Source organism: Rissa tridactyla, chromosome 16, assembly GCF_028500815.1.
Source record: "Rissa tridactyla isolate bRisTri1 chromosome 16, bRisTri1.patW.cur.20221130, whole genome shotgun sequence".
NCBI classification, from domain to species: domain Eukaryota; kingdom Metazoa; phylum Chordata; class Aves; order Charadriiformes; family Laridae; genus Rissa; species Rissa tridactyla.
Genome location: NC_071481.1, coordinates 7,855,551 through 7,876,843, shown reverse-complemented (window position 1 = coordinate 7,876,843; position 21,293 = coordinate 7,855,551). Strand labels below are relative to the sequence as shown.

The following is a 21,293-nucleotide window of genomic DNA, read 5'->3' as shown; positions in this document are numbered from 1 at the left end:
CCAGGGGGCGCCGCAGCGGCGGCGGGTGCGGAAGCGCCTCTCTCCCCTTGGCGCCGCCGGGGGGGTGGGTGGGGTGGGGGCGTTACCATAGAGGCGGGCCGGAGCAGCGAGGCGGGGGGGCAGAGCGGCGGCGGGCGGAGTTCCGCCGCGATGGCGGCCATGGCGGCGGCAGAGGAGGAGGAGTACGAGGCGGTGCTGTGCGTGAAGCCGGCGGTACACGTCTACCGGGTGCCGCCGCGGGCCTCCAACCGCGGTTACAGGTGGGGCCTGCCCCTCTCCCCTCCTCCCCGTCCCGCTGTGGGGTGCTTCTGCCCGCCGTTGGGTTACGTGGCGGCTGTCCCCTCCCTCCCCGCAGGCTGTCTGCCCCTCCTGTCATGGGGCTGTGTGGGGTTTGCCCCCCTCCCCGTGGCGTCCCCTCCCCGTAAGGTGTAGGAGACCTGCCCCTCACCGTGGGGCAGCCAGGCCCGCCCCCTATGAGGTATCTCTGCCCCATATCCCGGCCCACAGCGGGGTATCTCCATCCCCCCGTGTGTTCTGGGGCTCCTCAGTCCTCAGCCTGGACTGAAGGCTGCCCTGGCCGAGCCAGGCTGCAGCCAGTGCGGCTCAGCACCCCCGAGAAACTGCTTTCGAGCTGGAGATCCTGTGGAAAAGGAAGCGAAACCTCTTATGCAATTCTTAACCGGGCCCCACTGGGACCTGACACCCGGTTTTGCAGGGGCCCAGCTGGTTTGGAGGGAAACGACAGATGTCGTGGCAAATCCACCTCCTTCCGCAGCGAGCGTGGGTGCAGGCAGGTTCTCGCTTGCGCTACTTCGGTGCTGTTGATGAGGGGAGTTGGGCAGATAAGCTCTGTGACGTGTTATGGGGGCATTAAAATAGGTCAGTGGTGTTGCCTGGGACGGTGAGAGGCAGCTCAGACGTTGGTCGCCATTTCCTCTTTCTCCAGAGCTGCAGAGTGGCAGCTGGACCAGCCAGCATGGAGCGGCAGGCTACGGATTACCGCCAAGGGCAAGATCGCGTACATCAAGCTAGAAGACAAGACCTCAGGTAAGAAAGGGGGAAGGCGACAGCTCCACACCTCTTTGTGGGGAGGAACATGATGTAGGGACGCTACGCCCCGGTGTTAACCCACTTCCATTTCTCTTTTTCAGGAGAACTTTTTGCCCAGGCGCCCGTGGAGCAGTTCCCTGGCATCGCTGTGGAGAGCGTGACGGACTCCAGCAGATATTTTGTCATCCGGATTGAAGATGGGAATGGTACGTCGCGATATGTGGGGAACAGATTGGGGGAATCGCCTCAGAAAGCCTTTAGTGCCCTCGCTGCTCTAGTTTGTGAAGGATTCTTGCTTTCAAGGGCTAAATATTCCCAGCATACGGTGGCAAAGGGATGAATTATCTCACTCCCACGTGCCAGCTGTGCTCTGTCCTTCACTAGGAATAAAACCAGTTTAATTTTGCTGCTCGATGTCAGCATGAGGACGCCTCTGCGTGAAAAATCATCACCGTGATGCCAACCTCTGCTTTGTCTTGTATTAATTTAAAAGCGGGTTTTAGTAAGCCCGTATGTGCAACCAACAAGCTAAAGATATCTCCAGGCCCATAGCTCAGTCTCCGGAGTCCCAGCTCCAGCTGGAGGAGGCAGAGGGCACGGTGGTGTGTGGGATGGGGTATCCCCTCCCTCTTCCTCTGCCACTTTGTGGCTCCAGCCCTTCCTTACTCTTCCTCCTTCTCCAGGCCGCCGAGCTTTCATCGGAGTCGGCTTTGTCGACCGAGGGGATGCTTTTGACTTCAACGTGGCTCTCCAAGACCATTTCAAGTGAGTTTGCGCCTCTCCGAGACCATTTTAAGTGAGTTTGCGCCTCTCCCCATGTCCCCTCAGCTCTTTTTGCCGGTGTCTGCCAGAAACGGAGAGGAAGAGGAAGCTGTCGGCTCCTGTCGTGCTTGAGTGGGCAAGCGTGGTGTAAAGAGGTGGAAACGCCTGTTCCTCTGCGCAGCCTTTGTGCAGGCAGCTCTTCCTCCCTCAAGTATTTCCCAGCAGGCTCCCAAACTGGGCTTCCCAGTCTAAAATTGGCCAAATTCCCTAATTCCTTTCCTTCTCTTCACGTGCCACCAGTAAGGGGCTGCTCCTGAGGGACTGGGACGCTGCTCCGGCTGCTGGAAGATAGCCGGGTTTTGGGGCAGGGTGGGATGTGCTGCTGGCCGGAGCGTCCATGCGGCTCGAGCCGTTGATAGGAATCATTCCCCCGGCGCTGCCTGTAGCACCTTGCTCCGGCTGGTGAGGTCTCCGATCACATCCAGCACCTTTGAAGAGCTGCTTTTGGTCAGAGGGGATGATCTGGAGCAGGATTTGTCCGGGAGAGCCCCAGGCTGGTGGTTGACGTCTCCTTTTCTGCTTATTTAATTCCTGCAGGTGGGTGAGGCAGCAGAGCGAGCTGGCCAAACAGGCCGAGAACCCCGATCAGGGACCCAAACTGGATCTGGGCTTCAAGGAGGGGCAAACCATCAAACTCAACATCGCGGTGAGGGGCTTTTCCAGCTAAATCCGCCCCCGACGTTTCCCTTGGGGTTGGCACAAGAGGAAGCAGTGGCTTCTCCCCAAAATCCCCGTGCAGGGGGAAGCCCGGTGCAGAGCCCTTTGTGATAACGCCACGTGCAGTGATTTGCAGAGGGGGTGTGTTAGTGTTCCTAGTTACAGATCCAGGTCTGAGAGTTCGTGGTGGGGGTTTGCGGGTAAAAAACATCCTTACTTTGATGCCTCTTGCTCCTCTGGCAGTGGGATGTCGCAGCACAGCTGGATGTTTCCCCCAGAATAAAGCAATTTGGTTTCGTGTGAGCCGTCCCTGGGAGAAATCGCGCTCCGGCTCTGGATTTAAACATGATACCACCCAAGTTTCCCCTCTCTTCTTTCAGAATATGAAGAAAAAGGAAGGAACAACAGGGAACACCAGACCGCGTCCTGCAGGTCTTGGGGGCCTGAGCTTGCTCCCACCACCTCCCGGAGGAAAATCTTCTGCGTCGGTTTGTCCTTCCGGAGAGCGGCCGTCTTCGCTCTCCACACCCGCCCACCTCCCGGGTACCCCCATCACAGGTCCGTGATCACGCGGCGACGACTAAAGCTCCTTAGATTCAGTTTTATCCATCCAAGTTGGGAAAAGAGTGGGGGGAATCTGGGAATAAGAGTGGGAAATAACTCCTGATGTTTGTTTTCTCTCTTCCCGACTTTCCTGGCTGCCGACAGACTCCCTCTTGGCCTGGCCGCAGCCCGCTGCTGCCCCCTCTGCTGCCGCTGCTGCCGATGTCTGGGGAGACTTTGCCAAAGCTTCGGGGTGAGGCCGTGTGGGGTTTGTATGTGGCACGGGCGATGCCCGAAGCGATAAAACCCCCCCGTCCGAACCAAATCCCGCTGTTTTTGCTGGGGGTGGGGGCGTGGCTCTGTGCAAACACCCCTTTGGGATTTAAAAGCGTCTCTGACAGCGTGTATCCCAAATTCCCCCGGTTCAGAGCAGCTCCGTGGGCGCTGCCTTCCTCTTCCTCCCAGCACCAGTGCCGTGCAGTGGGGAGAGCTTTGGCACAACCCCGGAGGACCCATTTCTGGCCCCCTGGCTCCCTCCCCACGTTCCGCAGTCCCTTTCAGTGTCTAAAAGCTCATTTTTCCCCTCTTTTTTTCCCTCTCTCTCTCTCCAGGTCGGCTTCTAACCAGGCTCAGGCGAACGCAGGTTGGGTTCAGTTCTGAGCCCGGCCCCTCGTCCCTTCTTCCCCCGCACGCGGGCGCTGGGATCCTCACCATTCCTTCAGGACCAAAGCAGGGGCTTCGGCACACCCAGCTCCTTAAATATACCCCCCCCGCCCGCCCCCGGCGTCGAAACGCTGAAACAAATGCCGGAGAGCAAAGGAACACGTGCCTTAAAACACTCCACGCCAGCGCCCTCCGCCTTGGGGGGGGCTTGTATATTTTTACCTGGATCGCAGCGAACCTCTGAGGCTTCTCCTTTCTGCAAAAAAAAAAAAAAAAAAAAAAAAAAAAAAAAAAAAAAAGCCGTCAGCTTCGTCGCCTCTCCTTAATTAACGAGAGGGCGAGCGAGCGCTCGGAGCAGGGGGGAAACTCTGCCTTAATTAAGGTAATTTTGGCGAAAGGTTTGTGGGACAGAGCCTCCTCGGAGCTTTTCTCCTGGCGTATTTGGGCTGGATGAATCCTTCCCTCGGCGGGGAGCGTCCTGCTGGAGACACCTCGCCTGCGAATTCCGGACGAACCAGCTGCCGAGGCTTCACCCCAGTTATTTTCTGAGCGCTTCTCTCTGCGATGCGGGATTGGGGGGGGGGGACGGGGACGGAGCCGGACCGCTGCGTTTTGATGCTGAAATTCCTTATTTTCTTGCTCCGGGAAGATTATTTTTTCACCTCTATTTTGAAAAGAGAGATTTTTATTAATATTTTTTTTTTCTCTTTTTTTTTTTTACTTCTTTCTGCGGACATTTTATGACGCGATATACGCAATGAAGGACGGAACGGAGTCGGTCTCTTTGACAGAGCTGGGGCTGAGATTCCTCTTTAAACAAATAAATATTTTCTTACCTATTTATATTAAGGCTTTTCAGTCTACAAAGTCCCGCTTTATATTTTTTATTTTTTTTTTTCCAGCGCCTCGGGGTTGTTTTTTTTTTTTTTTATTATTTCTATTTCCAACTGGATGACCAGCATTTTGGTTTCGGGGCTTCACTTCGCCTGGCAGCGAGCGTGCGAACCCAGGTGAGAGCTGTGTCAATTTAAAGCGAATAATAAAATGGTTTTAATGCCAAATATTAATTGTTTTTAAACCCACCCCCCCCACCCCCCCCCCGCCCCCAATGGAGACTGTGGTGAGTTTTGTGGTTCCCCCTCCTTCCTGCTGTCGAGGAGACTGTGTGGGACAGAGAAGCACAACAGACGCTTGTTGCTTAGCAGTGCTTTTATGGTTGCGGAGGGCTCCGGGAGGGGAAGGTAAGGAGAAAAATGGGGGGAAAAATAAGATTTTTTGCATCCCCAGAGCGAGGGGGGAACCTCCAGGCAGCTCCCGCTGACCGGAGGCGTCTGAGAATCCAGAAATCCTCTTGGGGAGGAGAAATGCCACTTTGCTGGGGTGCGGGGTTGGGAAGCGAGCGGCCGGGAGATGCCGACCCTCTCCGGAGCGTGGCTCGGGGTTGGGAAGCGAGCGGCCGGGAGATGCCGACCCTCTCCGGAGCGTGGCTCGGGGTTGGGAAGCGAGCAGCCGGGAGATGCCGACCCTCTCCGGAGCGTGGCTTGGGGTGGGATCCCTGATTTATTTTGGGAGCGGGGATGCCGCCAGCCCCCGCCACGGGGGGATTTTGAGCTCGCCTTGGGGATTTACCGATGGCTTTCCCTGCTGGAGTGGGGGCAGAAAGCCTTTAATTACCCCGGGGGGTAAAAATTGCTGCCCCGGGGCGGCTGCGTTAGAGGGGACACGCGTCCCCGGGGGGGTTTAATGCCGCTTCGCCCCCGTAGCAACCCTGCCACGCTCCACCCCAAGGCTTTTCCTGCCAGAGCAAACCCTTGGCTTTTAATGAGCTTAACGAGGGCCGGGATTTAACGAAAGGGCCGGCTGACTCTCTCCAAGGAGCTCTTTTCCCTGGCGGGAGCCAGCACCATCCTGCCCGGCGGGGGTCAGAGCGGCAAAGTGAGCCCATTTCCACCCATTTTGGCTACGGGGAAGCGCCGGGAGCTGCTATTTTTTTATATTTTCCTTTATTTTCCTCCTTCCCCTCCCGCCGAGAGGTTGGTCGGTTTTATTTACAAAGCTTGGCCGAGGCTGGGGGGGAGGGAGGTGGGGGGGGGGACGGGGGACGGAATATTTTGTGGTATTTTTTGGGGGGGCGGGTGGTAAAATGTCGCCGGCGGTGGCGTGGGGACCCCCGAGGTGGCCAGGAAGAGGAGGGTCCCTGCTCCCTCCGTCACGCAGGGAGGGGAAAACAAAAAAAAAAAAAAACCAAAAAAAACCAAAAACCAAAACAAAACCCAGGATTTCGGGCGAATCCCGACCACGCATCCGCTTTTCCCCGCTCGCAGGCGACCGGCCCAAACCGCGGCCCCCAAAAATCCCAGGAAAAGGGTGGGTTTTTTTTGGAGCCAGGAGGCCGCGGCGAGGGGGTGCGCGGGGCTTGGGGACCCCCCCGCCATCCCGGGGAGCCCATGAGGGAAGCGGAGCCCACGGAGGAGGCTGTGGTTGAGGTGGGTGTCCCCGTCCCCGTCACCCCCCCCCTCCTTGTCCCCAGCGGGAACTGGTGGCTGCTCTCGCGGGAGCGGCCGTGGCACGGGGTGGGGGGGGGCGGCGGGTTTGGGGGAAAAAACCCACTTTTACGGTGGTTTTAGAGGGGGGGGAGTGGGGCTTTTGTGCTGGGAAATGCAAATCCGCAGCGGGTTTGGGACAGCAACTCTGAATCCGCAGAGTTTTTGCGATTGCAACGGCAAACGCGCAGCGGTTTCGGGATTGTAAACATAAACGTGCAGCAGTTTGGGGATCGCGGCTGCAAACCTGCAGCGGTTTCGGGGCAGGAAACGCCGATTTGCAGCGGTTCAACGACCCCGACGGCGAATTTGGCGGCAGTTTTGCAATTGCAGCCACAAATCGGCAGCGGGTTTGGGGTCGCGGCCGCGGATCTGCAGCCGTTTTGGGGTAGGAAACACAAATCCGCTGGGGTTTAATGATCATAACTGCAAATTTGAGGCAGTTTTTGCGACTGCAGCTAAAAATCTGCAGCGGGTTTGGGATTGCAGCTGCAAAACTGCCGGGGTTTCGGGGCAGGAAACGCAAATTTGCAGCGGTTCAATGATCGCGGCGGCAAATTTGGCGGCGGTTTGGCAATTGCAGCTGCAAATCTGCGGCAGTTTCGCGATAGCGGCTCCCAACCCGCGGAGGTTTTGCGACCGCGGCGGCAAATTTGCAGCGGTTGCGTGATCGCAAGGACAAATCTGCGGGGGTTTAACGATCGTAAGTGCAAAATCTGCAGCTGTTTTGCCATCAGAAGCGCAACTCTGCAGCAGTTTTACGATCCAACCTGCAAATTTGCGGAGGTTTCACGGTCGCGGCTGGGAGCCTGCAGCGGTTTCGCGAGCAGAAACACAAATCCGCAGCGCTTTTATGACGATAACTGCAAATTTGCGGCAGTTTTGCGGTTGCGGCTATAAATCTGCAGGGGTTTGGGGGTTGCAAATGCAAGTCTGCAGCAGTTTCGCAATCGGAAACACAAATTCGCAGCGCTTTCACGATCGTAGCTGCAAATCTGCGGCAGTTTTGTGCGGGCAGCTACGAATCTGCAGCGGGTTCGTGATAGGAGCCATGAACCCGCAGAGGTTTTGCGCTTGCGACGGCAAATTTGCAGCGGTTTCGGGATAGGAAACGCAAATCTGCAGCAGTTTTATGACCAGAGTTGCAAATTTGCAGCGGTTTTGCGATTGCGGCCATACATCTGCAGCGGTTTTGCGACCGCCAACGCAAATCGGCAGCGGTTTCCGTGGTCAGAAACGCAAATTTGCAGCAGTTCAATGATCGTAACTGCAAATTTGAGGCAGTTTTGTGATTGCAGCTATAAATCCGTGGCGCATTTGTGCCTGGAGCTGCAAATCCGCAGCGGTTTTGTGATTGCAAAGGCAAGCCTGCAGCGATTTCGCGACCAGAAACACAAAGTCGCAGCAGTTTTACGATCAAAACTGCAAACCCGAAGCGGTTTTGCGGTTGCAGCTGTAAATCCGCAGCAGTTTTGTGATTTGCCACTGTGAATCCGCAGCGGGTTTGTGATCAGAGACACAAATTCGCAGCGGTTCAATGCTGATAACCGCAAATTTGCGGCAGTTTTGCGATTGCAGCTGTAGATCTGCAGCGGTTCTGTGACAGCGGCTGTGAATCTGCGGCGGGTTTGTGATCCCAAGCGCAAACCTGCGGCGGTTTTGTCATTGCAACTGCGAATCTGCCGCCGTTTCACGATCAGAAACACAAATTTTCATCAGTGTTAGGATCAAAACTGCAAATCTGACGCAGTTTTGTGGTTGCAGCTGTAAATCCGCAGCGGGTTTGCAACTGTGACTGCAAATCTGCAGCGGCTTCGAGGTCAGAAACGGAGATTTTCAGCTGTTTTGTGGTGGCGACTGCAAATCCGCGGCAGTTTTGTGATTGCAGCTATGAATCCGTTGCGGTCTTGCAAGCGCGAACGCGCTTCTGTAGCCGTCTTGCCATCGCACCCGCAAATTTGCGGCGGTTTTGCCATCGCAGGCGCAAATCTGCGGCGCTCTTGGCGATGGCAACGGCAAATCTGCGGCGGTTTTGTGACGGCAGCGGCGAATCGCCAGTGCTCTCGCGATCGCAACCGCAAGCCTGCCGCGGTCTTGCCCTTCCAAACGCGCGCTCGCCGTGGTTTTTTGCAACCGCAAGTGCGGATCGGCGGCCGATTTGCCGTTGCAAACTGCACTGCGTTCAGCGCGTCGGGCTGGCGCGGGGCCGAGCCTTTGCATTTGGGGGAAAGAAAAGTGCTTTTTGTTGCCTCGGCTGAGCACGTGGGGAAGGCCCAGCCCAAGAACAAAGGGCATCTTGGCTCCATCCCCGGAGCCGGATCCCGATCCCGGGAGGCGTCCTGAGCCCCGTCCCCGTCCCGCAGCGGCCGTCGCGGGGGCCATGTCCTCGTTGCTGTCCCTCCAGGAGGAGAACCGCATCCTGCAGCAGGAGCTGTCGCGCGTGGAGGACTTGCTGGCTCAGAGCCGGGCCGAGCGCGATGAGTTGGCCATCAAGTACAACGCCATCAGCGAGCGGGTAAAGTCACCCCCTGGGTTAACCCCGAACCCCCCCATTTTAACCCCTAAATCAAGGCGGTGGGAAGCTGCAACCTTGGCGTTCCCCGCGCTCGGAGGGGGAGATGCCGCGGCGTCCCGGCGATGGGAATTTCGGTGCCGTGCATCCAACTTGTCCGGACCCGTCCTGGCTTGTCAGGGCTTGTCCTGCGGGATGCACAAAGCATCCCTCCCCCCATCCCTATTTTATTTATCCCGCTGCTTTTCAGGAAGCATCGGCATCCCTCGCCTTTGCATCCCTTCGCCACGGCAACGGAGGAATTAAACAGGGCTTTGGGCAGCGGCCAGATGCTGAACGTGGCTCCTGGCGGGGGGGGACACGAACCAAGGGGCTTTTTCGGCGGGGGGCAGCCCCTCTGTTCGTGCCTGGTTATTTGCAAAAAAAAAAAAAAAAAAAAAAAAAAAAGCAAATATCAGGAAAATAGCCCAAGGGCAATCGCCGCCGCTGAGCCCGAGGATCATTTACCCATCGGCTAATCCTGCGCAAGCCAGGATGGGGCTTTGCTCAACTCCCCCCCCCCCACACGATTCAAAGTTGGGTTATTTTTAAAAGCACCCCCAAATTTTCCCAATTCATCCCCACCCGGTGCATGCAAAGAGGTGGGGGGGGGGAAGGGGGATGCAAAATTTGGGGGCGGGGGTGTCTCAGCTTCGGCCCTGTGGGGGTTTGCTGTAGGAGCAACCCCGAAGCGCTGGCTGTGTCCGGGCCGGGGCGTCCCGAGCGAAGTCGGTGGGTGCTGGGGGAAGGAAGGAGGGGGACGCTTTAGCATCCCGCTTTGGTGGATGGGGGTATCCCCGGCATCTCCCGCATCCCATCTCAGCTGGAGCAAACCCTGCGGCTGGAGACGGGCGAGGGGGAGACGGCGGAGAGCCGGAGCCTGGCCCAGCACAACATCGAGCTGCGGCGGCTGCTGGAGGAGGAACAAGCCGCCTACAAGCGCAAGCTGCAGGCGTACCAGGAGGGCCAGCAGCGGCAAGCCCAGCTGGTGCAGAAGCTCCAAGCCAAGGTAAATCCTTCCCGAGGGACACAGGGACATTTTGGGGACACCACCTTCCCCCCCCCCACCCCCAGCTTTGCAGCATCACCCCCCCCCCCGTCCCCTCCGCCCAGGTGTTGCAGTACAAGAAGAAATGCGGCGAAGTGGAGCAGCAGCTGCTGGAGAAGGCGACGGAGCTGGAGCAGGAGAGGCTGACGGTGAGCGATGGTTTCGGGGGAGGGTCCCCCTGTCCCAAATCCTCCCCCCATCCCCAAACTGGGGTGACAATGAGCGGGCCGATGTCCCCGCAGAGCCAGCTGGATGCGAGCAGCTCGCAGCCGGAGGAGGAGAGCAGCAACGAGCTGGAGAACGCCCTGATCCGGCTGGAGGAGGAGCAGCAGAGGTAAAGGGGGGATCCCCGGAGAGCTGCGGGACCCCCCTCCCCCTCCCCCGCCCCCATGGGGTGATGCTCCGGCTGTGCGTGACTCCCCCCCGCCATCCCAGGAGCAGCAGCCTGGTGCAGGTGAACTCCATGCTGCGGGAGCAGCTGGAACAAGCCAACGTAGCCAACGCGGCGCTGAGCGAGGACATCCGCAAGCTGACGGCCGACTGGGCGCGGGCGCGGGACGAGCTGGAGCAGCGGGAGGCCGAGTGGAGGCGCGAGGAGGAGGTTTGGGGGGGGTCCCGGGGATGCGGGGCCGGGGGGGTGCTCGGGGACGCAGCAGGGAGCAGGACGGGAGGGTGGCGGGGAGAGGGATGCGAGGCGGAGGGATGCAGGGATGTGGCATGGAAAGGGATGTGGGGAGGGATGAAGGATCACGGGGAGGGATGCGGGGCCACCAGGAGGGATGCAGGGCCACGGGGGATGTTGCACGGAGAAGAATTTGGGGGTGCAGGAGGTGCAGCACGTGATGGGACAGTGATGCAAGGCAGAGGGATGCGTGGATGTGGCATGGAAAGGGCTGTGGGGAGGGATGAAGGATCCCTGGGAGGGATGCAGGGCTGCCAGGAGGGACATGGGCCATGGGAGATGTCACACGGAGAAGAATTTGGGGGTGCGGGGGGTGCAGCACGTGATGGGAGGGCGATGCAAGGTAGAGGGATGCAGGGATGTGGCATGGAAAGGGATGCAGGGAGGGATGAAGTATCACTGGGAGGGATGCAGGGCTGCCAGGAGGGACATGGGCCATGGGAGATGTCGCATGGAGAAGAATTTGGAGGTGCAGGGGATGCAGCACGTGATGGGAGGGCGATGCAAGGTAGAGGCATGTGTGGATGTGGCATGGAAAGGGATGAAGGACCCCTGGGAGGGATGCAGGGCCTCCAGGAAGGATGCAGGGCCATGGGCGATGTTGCACGGAGAAGAATTTGGGGGTGCAGGGGTTGCAGCACGTGATGGGAGGGCGATGCAAGTAGAGGGATGCGGGAATGCGGCACGGAAAGGGATGTGGGGAGGGATGAAGGATCACGGGGAGGGATGCGGAGCCCTGGGGGATGTTACACGAAGAATTTGGGGTGCAGGGGATGTGGCATGTGATGGGAGGGCGATGTGAGGCAGAGGGATGTGGCATGGGGAGGGATGCAGGACCACCAGGGAGGGATGCAGGGCCATGGGGCGTGTTGCCTGGGGAAGGATTTGGGGAGGCGGCACGTGATGGGAGAGCGATGCAAGGGATGCATCCCCCATCCCTCTCCGTGCAGGGTGGAAGAGAATTGGGGTGGGGGGCTGCTGGCTGGGGAGACCCGTGGGGGGTGATGGGTGCCGACGTGGGGGGGTTGTTGCATGGAGGTTTGGGGACCAAAGGGAGAGGGCTGGAGGAGGTGGGGATGCTGGCGGGGGGGCTGCAAGGCAGAGGTGGCCGCAACGGGGAAGGGACCTGGGCAGCCGGTGGGCGCCGGGTGGGCACCGACACGGCCCCGTCCGGCGGGCAGTCCTTCAACGCCTACTTCAGCAACGAGCACAGCCGGCTCCTGACCCTCTGGAGGCAGGTGGTGGCCTTCAGGCGTCACTTCGGGGAGATGAAAGCCACCACCGAGAGGTCAGGAGGGTCCCAGGGAGGGGGGTCCCAGGGAGGGGTTCCCCCGGGGAGCGGAGGTGACCGAGTCCGATCATCCTGCGCGTCCTGCCGCAGGGACCTGGCGGAGCTGAGGCACGAGGCGTCGCGGGCGGGCAGGGCTGCCCACGCCGCCTGCCTCCACCTGGCTGCCAACCTGCGGGTGGCCGAGAGCCAGGCGGGCGCAGCGCGGGAGAAGCAGGCCATGCGGCTGGCGCAGCTGGAGCAGCAGCTGGAGGCGCGGGCGCGGGACGCCGACCTGGAGAAAGCCGCTCTCAACGCCAGGTACCCGGCGGGGGTGGGGTTTTTTGTTTTTTTTTTTTTTTGGGGGGGGGGGGGGTGAGGGGATCCCAGGGGATAGGTGCAGGGTGGGCTGCGCTGCTGCCCGGTGTCTTTGCCGCAGGCTGGCGGAGCTGGCGGCGGCCCTGGAGCGCCTGCGGGCTGAGGATGGGGAGAAGGAGCGGGCGGTGGAGGCGCTGACCCTGCAGCTGCGAAACCTGGTGAGCGCGGGGCACCCTGAGTCCCGGGACGGGATGAGGCGGGGGGTGCAGGGATGCAGGCTGGGGCGGGATGCGTGCTGCATGCCAGGGCAGGATGCGTGCCAAGCTGTGATGCATGCTGAGGCACGATGCATGCCAAGCGGGGATGCAGGCTGGGTCGGGATGCATGCTGCATACTGAGGCACGATGCATGCCAAGCCAGGATGCATGCTGAGGCACGACGCACGCTGCATGCTGAGGCATGATGCATGCCAAGCCAGGATGCAGGCTGGGTCAGGATGCATGCTGCATGCCAGGGCAGGATGCGTGCCAAGCTATGCTGCATGCTGAGGCATGATGCATACAAAGCTGTGATGCGTGCTGGGGCAGTATGCATGCCGAGCTGTGATGCATGCTGAGGCACGATACATGCTGCATGCTGAGGCACGATGCATGCCAAGCCGGGATGCAGGCTGGGTCAGGATGCATGCTGCATGCCGAGGCACGATGCATGCCAAACTGTGATGCAGGCTGAGGCACGATGCATGCCAAGCCGGGATGCAGGCTGGGTCGGGATGCATGCTGCATGCTGAGGCACGATGCATGCCAAGCTGTGATGCATGCTGAGGCACGATGCATGCCAAGCCGGGATGCAGGCTGGGTCAGGATGCATGCTGCATGCCAGGGCAAGATGCACACCAAGCTGTGATGCATGCTGAGGCACGATGCTTGCCAAGCTGTGATGCATGCTGAGGCACGATGCACGCTGCATGCTGAGGCATGATGCATTCCAAGCTGTGATGCAGGCTGAGGCACGATGCATGCCAAGCCGGGATGCAGGCTGGGTCGGGATGCATGCTGCATGCTGAGGCACGATGCATGCCAAGCTACGATGCATGCTGAGGCACGATGCACGCTGCATGCTGAGGCGGGATGCAGGCTGGGTTGGGATGCAGGCTGGGTCAGGATGCATGCTGCATGCTGAGGCACGATGCATGCCAAGCTGTGATGCATGCTGAGGCACGATGCATGCCAAGCCGTGATGCAGGCTGGGTCAGAATGCGTGCCGCATGCCAGGGCAGGATGCGTGCCAAGCCGGGATGCAGGCTGAGGCACGATGCACAACGCATACCTGGGTAGCGTGCATGCCAAGCCACAACGCACGATGCCCGCTGGGGCAGGATGCGTGCCAGGGTGCAGTGTGTGATGCACACCGGGGCGTGATGCGCACCAACGCCGGGGCTGCGGTGCCCAGCGGGGCAGGATGCGTGCTAGAGCGTGGCGCATGAGGCACAGCAGGGCGCGATGCGTGCAGGAGCACAGCGCATGATGCGTGCTGAGCCGCGATGCACGCTGGGGCGCCATGCACGGTGCATGCTGGGCTGGGCTGCGCACCAGGGTGCGATGGATGCTGCACGCCGTGGTGCAGCGCACACCAGGGTGTGACGCACACCAGGGCACGACGCATGCCAAACTCTGCACATGCAGTGCGTTGCAAGGCATGGTGCACGCTGGAGCGCGATGCACGATGCATGCCAGGGTGCAATGTGCAGTGCGTGCCAGGGTGCGACGCGCACTGGGGTGCGTTGCATGATGCATGCCGGGGTGTGATGCATGCCAGAGCGTCATGCCTGATGCCCTATGCAAGAGGCTCAGCTCATGCAGCGGGTGCAGCCCCTTGCAGCGTGGGTACCCCCCATGCAGCAGGCGCAACCCCCAGGCAGCAGGGTGCGATGCATGCCGAGGTGCGATGCAGGACGTGTGGCGGGGCACGGTGCATGCCAAGGCGCGATGCAGGATGCATGGCGGTGCATGCTGAGGCACGATGCAGCATGCATGGCGGGTGCGGTACATGCCGAGGTGCGATGCAGGACGCGTGGCAGGGCATGATGCATGCTGAGGCGTGATGCAGGATGCATGGCAGGGCGCGGTGCGTGCCAAGGCACGATGCAGGATGCACGGCGGTGCACAGTGAGGTGCAATGCAGGGTGCATGGTGGGGCAAGGTGCACGCCGAGGCATGATGCAGGACGCACGGCGGGATCCAGTGCACGCCGAGGTGCGATGCAGGGTACGTGGTGGGATGCAGTGCATGCCAAGGCGTGATGCAGGACGCATGGCGGAGCGCGGTGCATGCCGGGGTGCGATGCAGTATGCGTGGTGGGACGCGGCGCATGCCGGCCGTGGACTGACGCCGCACCGCTGGGCTCCGCAGGAGGCCTCGCGCGCCCAGGAGCCGTCGCCGGCGGAGGTGGAGGCTCTGCGCGCCGAGGTGGAGCTGCTCCGGCAGACGCTGCAGGATGTCACCCAGGTGCTGGGGGCTCCCCACTGCCCCTCTGTCCCCTGCAGCCGGGGGGTCCCATTTCCCCGCCTCAGTTTCCCCTTTCCCCAGCCTCAGTTTCCCCTCCACTGCCTAAGTTTTGCCTCCCCTTCCTCAGTTTCCCCCTCTTGCCTGTTTCCTCCTTTCCTCAGTCCCCCCCTTTCCTCAGTTTCCCTCCTCCCTTCCTCAGTTTCCCCCCTTTCCTCAGTTTCCCCCCTTTCCTCAGTTTCCCCCCTTTCCTCAGTTTCCCTCCTCCCTTCCTCAGTTTCCCCCCTTTCCTCAGTTTCCCCCCTTTCCTCAGTTTCCCTCCTCCCTTCCTCAGTTTCCCCCCTTTCCTCAGTTTCCCCCTCCCCGCCTCAGTTCCCCCCTGGCCTCAGTTTCCCCCTCCCTGCCTCAGTTACCCCCCTGTGCCTCAATTTCCCCCTCCTTCCTCAGTTTCTCCCCTCCCTGCCCCAGTTTCTCCCCTCCCTGCCCCAGTTTCCCCCCTCCTCTGCCTCAATTTCCCCCTCCTTCCTCAGTTTCCCCCCTCCCTGCCCCGGTTTCCCCCTCCTCTGCCTCAGTTTCCCCCCCTCCTTCCTCAGTTTCCCCCTCCTTCCTCAGTTTCCCCCCTCCTCTGCGTCCTCTGCCTCAGTTTCCCCTGGGTGACGGGGGTCTCCCCTCCCAGGCGGTGCTGGCAGACGACCCCGAGCAGCCGCCGCCCCCGCCGCCCCCCCTGGAGCCCCCGCCGTGTCCCCCCGCGTCCCCTGGCCGCGGCCTCTCCCCCAGCGCCGCCGCCGCCGCCGTGCACGCCGCCCTGCGCCGCCGCCACCTCCAGCTGCAGGTGAGCTCCAGAGGGGGGGGGGGATGGTTTGGGGGAGGTGAGGATGAGGATGATGAAGGCTGACCCCCCCTTTTTTATGTGTGTGTGTCCCCCCGCATCCTCCCAGGAGGCCCATGGCCAGGCGGAGGCCAGCCGGGAGGCGGCGGGGGGCCTGCGGCGGGCGCTGGGGGACAGCGAGCAGCGGCTGGGGACCCTGGAGCGGCGGCTGGAGCAGCTCAGCGCCGAGGCCGGGGGCTGCCGGCGGGCACAGGACGAGGCCCTGCGAGAGGTGGCCCGGCTGCGGGCAGAGGCTGAGGTCCTGCGCAGGTACCCGCTGGCCGGCTGTCTGTCCCGAGCTCCATCCGTGTGTCCCGAGCTCCGTCCATCTGTCCTGAGCTCCATCTGTGTGTCCCGAGCTCCGTCCATCTGTCCTGAGCTCCATGTGTCCCGAGCTCCGTCCGTCTGTCCCGAGCTCTGTCCGTCTGTCCCGAGGTCCGTTCATCCGTCTGTCCCGAGCTCCGTCCGTCTTTCCCGAGCTCCATCTATGTGTCCCGAGCTCCGTCCGTCTGTCCCAAGCTCTGTCCATCTGTCCCGAGGTCCGTTCATCCGTCTGTCCCAAGCTCTGTCCATCTGTCCCGAGGTCCGTTCATCCGTCTGTCCCAAGCTCCGTCCGTCTGTCCCAAGCTCCGTCCGTCTGTCCCGAGCTCCATCTATGTGTCCCAAGCTCCGTCCATCTGTCCTGACCTCCATGTGTCCCGAGCTTTGTCCGTCTGTCCCGAGCTCTGTCCATCCGTCCTGAGCTCCGTCCGTCTGTCCCAAGCTCTGTCCATCTGTCCCGAGGTCCGTTCGTCTGTCTCTCCTGAGCTCCGTCCGTCTGTCCTGAGCTCCATCTATGTGTCCCGACCTCCATCCGTCTGTCCTGAGCTCCGTCTGTCTGTCCCAAGCTCTGTCCATCTGTCCCGAGGTCCATCTGTCTCTCCTGAGCTCTGTCCATCTGTCCTGAGCTCCATTTGTGTGTCCCGAGCTCTGTCCGTCTGTCCCACGCTCTGTCCATCTGTCCTGAGGTCCGTTCGTCTGTCTCTCCCGAGCTCCGTCTGTCTGTCCTGAGCTCCGTCCATCTTTCCTGGGCTCTGTCCATCTTTCCTGAGCTCCATCTATGTGTCCCGAGCTCCATCTGTCTGTCCTGAGCTCTGCCTGTCTGTCCCAAGCTCTGTCCATCTGTCCCGAGGTCTGTCTGTCTCTCCTGAGCTCTGTCCATCTGTCCCGAGGTCCATCCCTGTGTCCCGAGCTCCGTCCGTCTGTCCCGAACTCCATCCATCCCTCTGTTGCTGTCCCTGTGCTTGCGTCTGTCTGTCCCTCTGTATCCTCGTGTGTCCGTCTGTCCCTCTGCATCCCCGCGTTGGTCCCTCTGCAGCCTTGTGTGCATCTGTCCGTCTGTCCCTCTGCGTCCCTGCACATCCATCTGTGTGTCCATCTGCCCACCCGTGTCCATCTGTCTGTCTGTGTCCACCTGTCCATTTGTCTGCCCACCCGTCTCCATCTGTCCGTCCGTGTCTGTCTGTCCGTCCACCCGTGTCCGTCTGTCCATCCTCCCGCCCACCCGTGTCCATCTGTCTGTCCACGTCCGCCTGCCCGTCCGCCTGCCCACCCGTGTCCATGTGTCCGTCCATGTCTGCCTGTCCATCCGTCTGCCCACCCGTGTCCGTCTGTCCACCCGTTGTCTGTCTGTCCATCCATCTGCACACCCATGTCTGTCCGTCTGTGTTCACCTGTCCATCCGCCTGCCCACCCATGTCCATCTGTCTGTCTGTGTCCACCTGTCCGTCCATCTGCCCACCCATGTCCATCTGTCTGTCTGTGTCCACCTGTCCATCCGTCTGCCCACCCATGTCCACGTGTCCGCCTCCATCCATCTGCACACCCATGTCCATCTGTCCGCCCAACCCGTGTCCATCTGTGTCCACCTGTCCATCTGTCTGCCCACCCATGTCCATCTGTCCGTCTGCACACCCATGTCCATCTGTGCATGTCCACCTGTCCATCCGTCTGCTCACCCGTGTCCATCTGTCCATCCATCTGCCCGCCTGTGTCCATCTGTCTGTCTGTGTCCACCCGTCCATCTGTCTGCTCACCCGTGTGTCTGTCTGTCCATCTGCCCACCTGTGTCCATCTGTCCATCTGTGTCCACCTGTCCATTCGTCTGCTCACCCATGTCCATCTGTCCATCCATCTGCCCACCCGTGTCCATCTGTCTGTCTGTGTCCACCTGTCTATCCGTCTGCCCACCCGTGTCCACGTGTCCGCCTCCATCCCTCTGCACGCCCATGTCCATCTGTCCACCCAACCCGTGTCCGTCTGTCCACCCATGTCCATCTGTCCATCCGCCTGCCCACCCATGTCCATCTGTCTGTTCGTGTCCACCTGTTTGTCCATCTGCCCACCTGTGTCCATGTGTCTGTCCATGTCTGCCTGTCCATCCGTCTGCTCACCCATGTCCATCTGCCCACCCATTGCCTGTCTGTCCATCCATCTGCACACCCATGTCTGTCTGTCCGTCTGTGTCCACCTGTCCATCCGTCTGCCCACCCGTGTCCACGTGTCCGCCTCCATCCACCTGCATGCCCATGTCCATCTGTCCACCCACCCGTGTCCGTCTGTCCATCTGTGTCCATCTGTCCATCCGTCTGCCCACCCATGTCCATCTGTCCATCTGCACACCCATGTCCATCTGTCCGTGTCCACCTGTCCATCCGTCTGCTCACCCGTGTGTCTGTCCATCCATCTGCCCACCTGTGTCCATCTGTCCATCTGTGTCCACCTGTCCATTCGTCTGCTCACCCATGTCCATCTGTCCATCCACCTGCCCACCTGTGTCCATCTCTCTGTCTGTGTCCACCTGTCCATCCATCTGCCCACCCGTGTCCATCTGTCTGTCTGTGTCCACCTGTCCATCCACCTGCCCACCTGTGTCCATCTGTCTGTCTGTGTCCACCTGTCCATCCGTCTGCCCACCCGTGTCCACGTGTCCGCCTCCATCCCTCTGCACACCCATGTCCATCTGTCCACCCAACCCGTGTCCGTCTGTCCATCCGCCTGCCCACCCATGTCCGTCTGTCTGTTCGTGTCCACCTGTTTGTCCATCTGCCCACCTGTGTCCATCTGTCCGTCCATGTCTGCCTGTCCATCCGCCTGCTCACCCATGTCCATCCGTCTGTTCGTGTCCACCTGTCCGTCCATCGGCCCACCCGTGTCCATCTGTCTGTCTGTGTCCATCTGTCCATCCACCTGCCCACCTGTGTCCATCTGTCTGTCTGTGTCCACCTGTCCATCCACCTGCCCACCTGTGTCCATCTGTCTGTCTGTGTCCACCTGTCCATCCGTCTGCCCACCCGTGTCCACGTGTCCGCCTCCATCCCTCTGCACACCCATGTCCATCTGTCCACCCAACCCGTGTCCGTCTGTCCATCCGCCTGCCCACCCATGTCCGTCTGTCTGTTCGTGTCCACCTGTTTGTCCATCTGCCCACCTGTGTCCATCTGTCCGTCCATGTCTGCCTGTCCATCCGCCTGCTCACCCATGTCCATCCGTCTGTTCGTGTCCACCTGTCCGTCCATCGGCCCACCCGTGTCCATCTGCCTACCTGTGTCCGTCCGTCCGTCCATCTGTCTGCACGCCCATGTCCATCTGTCCGCCCGCCTGTGTCCGTCTGTCCATCTGTGTCCACCTGTCCGTCCCCCTGCCCACCGCCGGCCGCCTGTCCCTCCGCCAGGGAGCGGCTGCGGGCGGAGGAGGCGCTGGCGGAGGAGCAGCAGCGGGTGGGTGCCCTGCAGCAGGAGCGGGCGCAGCTGCAGCGCCGGGGCGAGGGGCTGGAGGACGCCCGGGACGAGGCCACCCGCGCCGCCGAGGACGCCCGCCAGCAGCTGGAGCACAGGTGGGGGCGAGGGGGGGGACACGACACACCAACACGTGGAGGGTGGGGGGGCTGCCACCCCCCCCCGGGGTGCTGCGTGACAGCGGGTGCTGCGAGATAGTGGGTGCTGCAGCGTCCCCCTCCCCAAAGCGGGTGCTGCAAAATCCCAGTGGGTCCCCTGCACCCCCCCCCCCAAGAGGGTCCTTCGAAAGCCTGCCCCCCCCCCCCCCCCCCAAGGTGGGTGCTGTAACCCCCCATCAAGTGGGGGCTGCAAAATCTCAGTGGGGCCCCTGAAGGCCCCCCGGGATGGTCCCCTGAAGCCCCCTCCCCACCGATGTGGGTGCTGCCACCTCCCTCCCACCCCCAAACTGGGTGCTGCAACCCCCCCCACCCTGTGGGTGCTGCAAAATTTCAGCGGGGTGCTGGAACACCCCCCCCCCCCCGCTCCAAGTGGGGGGCCGCAAAATCTCAGCGGGTGCTGCAACCCCCCCCGCGAGCGGCTCCCCTGAAGCGCACCCCCCCCCCCCCCACCCCCCCCAAAAGTGGGTGCAGCAGGCCCTGCTGCCCCCAAGCGGGTGCTGCAAAAGAGTGGGTGCTGCATTTCCCCCCCCCCTTTCCCCGTTCCCCCCCCCACCCCCCCGTTAGCCAGCAGCAGGCGGAGGAGCTGGAGGCGCAGCGGGCCGGGGCGCAGCGGGAGCTGCTGGAGGCGCGGGAGGCGCTGAGGCGGGCGGCCATGGAGGCCGAGGTGGCGAGGGGCGAGCGGGAGGCGCTGGCAGAGGCGCTCAGCAAGGTGGGTGCCCCCATCCACACCCCCCCCACACACACACACCCCCACTTCCCCCCCCCGGGACCCCCTGCAGCGGGTGCAGCCCTGTGCAGTGGGTGCAACAACACCCACCCCCCACACCCCCCCCCCCATCAGGCTTAGCCCCCTCTGCGGCGGGTGCAACCCCTGCACCAAGTCGTCCCCCCCCCCCACACCATGCAGCAGGTGACCCCCCCTCCCCCCTGCACTGGGTCGGCCCCCCCCACCAAGCACTGGGTGCCCCCTGTGCGCTGGGTGCCCCCCAAGCAGCAGGTCCCCCCCACCACCACCATGTACTGGTACCCCCCCCACCCCCCATGCGCTGGGTGCCCCCTGAGCACTGGGTTGTCCCCCCCCCGCCATGTATTGGTACCCCCCCCCACCCCAAGCACTGGGTACCCCCCAAACAGCAGGTCCCCCCCGGCTATGCGCTGGGTGCCCCCCAAGCACTGGGTGTCCCCCCCCCCCGCCCTGGGTGCCCCCTGAGCACTGGGTCGTCCCCCCCCCCCATGTATTGGTACCCCCCCCCAAGCACTGGGTACCCCCCAAACAGCAGATCCCCCCCCCCGCTATGCACTGGGTGCCCCCCCAAGCACTGGGCTTCCCCCAAAGCACTGGTAACCCCCATGCCCTGGGTGCCCCCCCCATGCCCTGGGTGCCCCCCCCATGCCCTTGGTGCCCCCCGTGCTCTGGTTGGCCCACCATGTCCTGGGTGTCCCTATGTCCTGAGTGCCGCCCCCCAAACAGCAGGTCCCCCGCATGCCCTGGGTGCCCCCCCCAAGCAGCAAGTCCCCCCCCACGCTCTGCGTGCCCCCAGTGCTCTGGGTCCCCCCATGCACTGGGTCCCCCCATGCCCTGGTTGTGCCCCCCCCCCCCCCCCATGCCCTGGTCCCCCTCATGCACTAGGTGCCCCCCCATGCCCTGGGTGCCCCCCGTGCCCTGGTTGCCCCCCAAGCAGCAGGTCCCCCCCATGCACTGGGTGTTCCCTATGCCGTGGTCCCCCCCATGCCCTGGGTGCCCCCATGCAGCGGGTGCCCCCCGTGCCCTGGGTGTCCCCCCATACCCTTGGTGCCCCCCATGCCCTGGGTGCCCTCCAAGCAGCAGGTCCCCCTCAAGCAC

General features: G+C 61.9%; 2 protein-coding genes across 2 annotated transcripts in view; both read left to right on the top strand.

Annotated features, from left to right (window-relative positions):
* Positions 1-102: 102 nt before the first annotated feature.
* NECAP2 (NECAP endocytosis associated 2) lies at positions 103-4,578 on the top strand. Its single transcript, XM_054222612.1, has 8 exons — positions 103-260; positions 947-1,047; positions 1,152-1,256; positions 1,734-1,815; positions 2,410-2,518; positions 2,910-3,087; positions 3,238-3,325; positions 3,684-4,578. Exons 1-8 carry the CDS (start codon positions 151-153, stop codon positions 3,730-3,732), a joined length of 822 nt encoding a protein of 273 aa, XP_054078587.1. The 5' UTR covers positions 103-150; the 3' UTR covers positions 3,733-4,578.
* Positions 4,579-4,642: 64 nt separating this feature from the next.
* The window catches only part of CROCC (ciliary rootlet coiled-coil, rootletin), a 32,653-nt gene continuing 16,002 nt past the window's right edge, over positions 4,643-21,293 (top strand). Inside the window, exons 1-15 of the mRNA XM_054222684.1 lie at positions 4,643-4,745; positions 6,060-6,102; positions 8,683-8,793; positions 9,653-9,838; positions 9,943-10,026; positions 10,120-10,211; positions 10,313-10,478; positions 11,741-11,847; positions 11,941-12,147; positions 12,266-12,362; positions 14,556-14,651; positions 15,325-15,480; positions 15,587-15,786; positions 19,229-19,390; positions 20,015-20,159. Of these exons, the coding sequence (XP_054078659.1) occupies positions 4,687-4,745; positions 6,060-6,102; positions 8,683-8,793; positions 9,653-9,838; positions 9,943-10,026; positions 10,120-10,211; positions 10,313-10,478; positions 11,741-11,847; positions 11,941-12,147; positions 12,266-12,362; positions 14,556-14,651; positions 15,325-15,480; positions 15,587-15,786; positions 19,229-19,390; positions 20,015-20,159 (1,911 nt within the window). The 5' untranslated portion in view covers positions 4,643-4,686. The remainder of the gene's footprint in view (positions 4,746-6,059; positions 6,103-8,682; positions 8,794-9,652; positions 9,839-9,942; positions 10,027-10,119; positions 10,212-10,312; positions 10,479-11,740; positions 11,848-11,940; positions 12,148-12,265; positions 12,363-14,555; positions 14,652-15,324; positions 15,481-15,586; positions 15,787-19,228; positions 19,391-20,014; positions 20,160-21,293) is intronic.

What these genes read in the sequence shown, in the direction of transcription:
- NECAP2 (XM_054222612.1), top strand. Translation starts at nt 151, where the DNA reads ATGGCGGCCATGGCGGCGGCAGAGGAGGAGGAGTACGAGGCGGTGCTG. An exon ending in GCTCTCCAAGACCATTTCAA is followed by an intron (nt 1,816 to 2,409) that starts GTGAGTTTGCGC and finishes TAATTCCTGCAG; the next exon opens with GTGGGTGAGGCAGCAGAGCG. An exon ending in GACTTTGCCAAAGCTTCGGG is followed by an intron (nt 3,326 to 3,683) that starts GTGAGGCCGTGT and finishes CTCTCTCTCCAG; the next exon opens with GTCGGCTTCTAACCAGGCTC.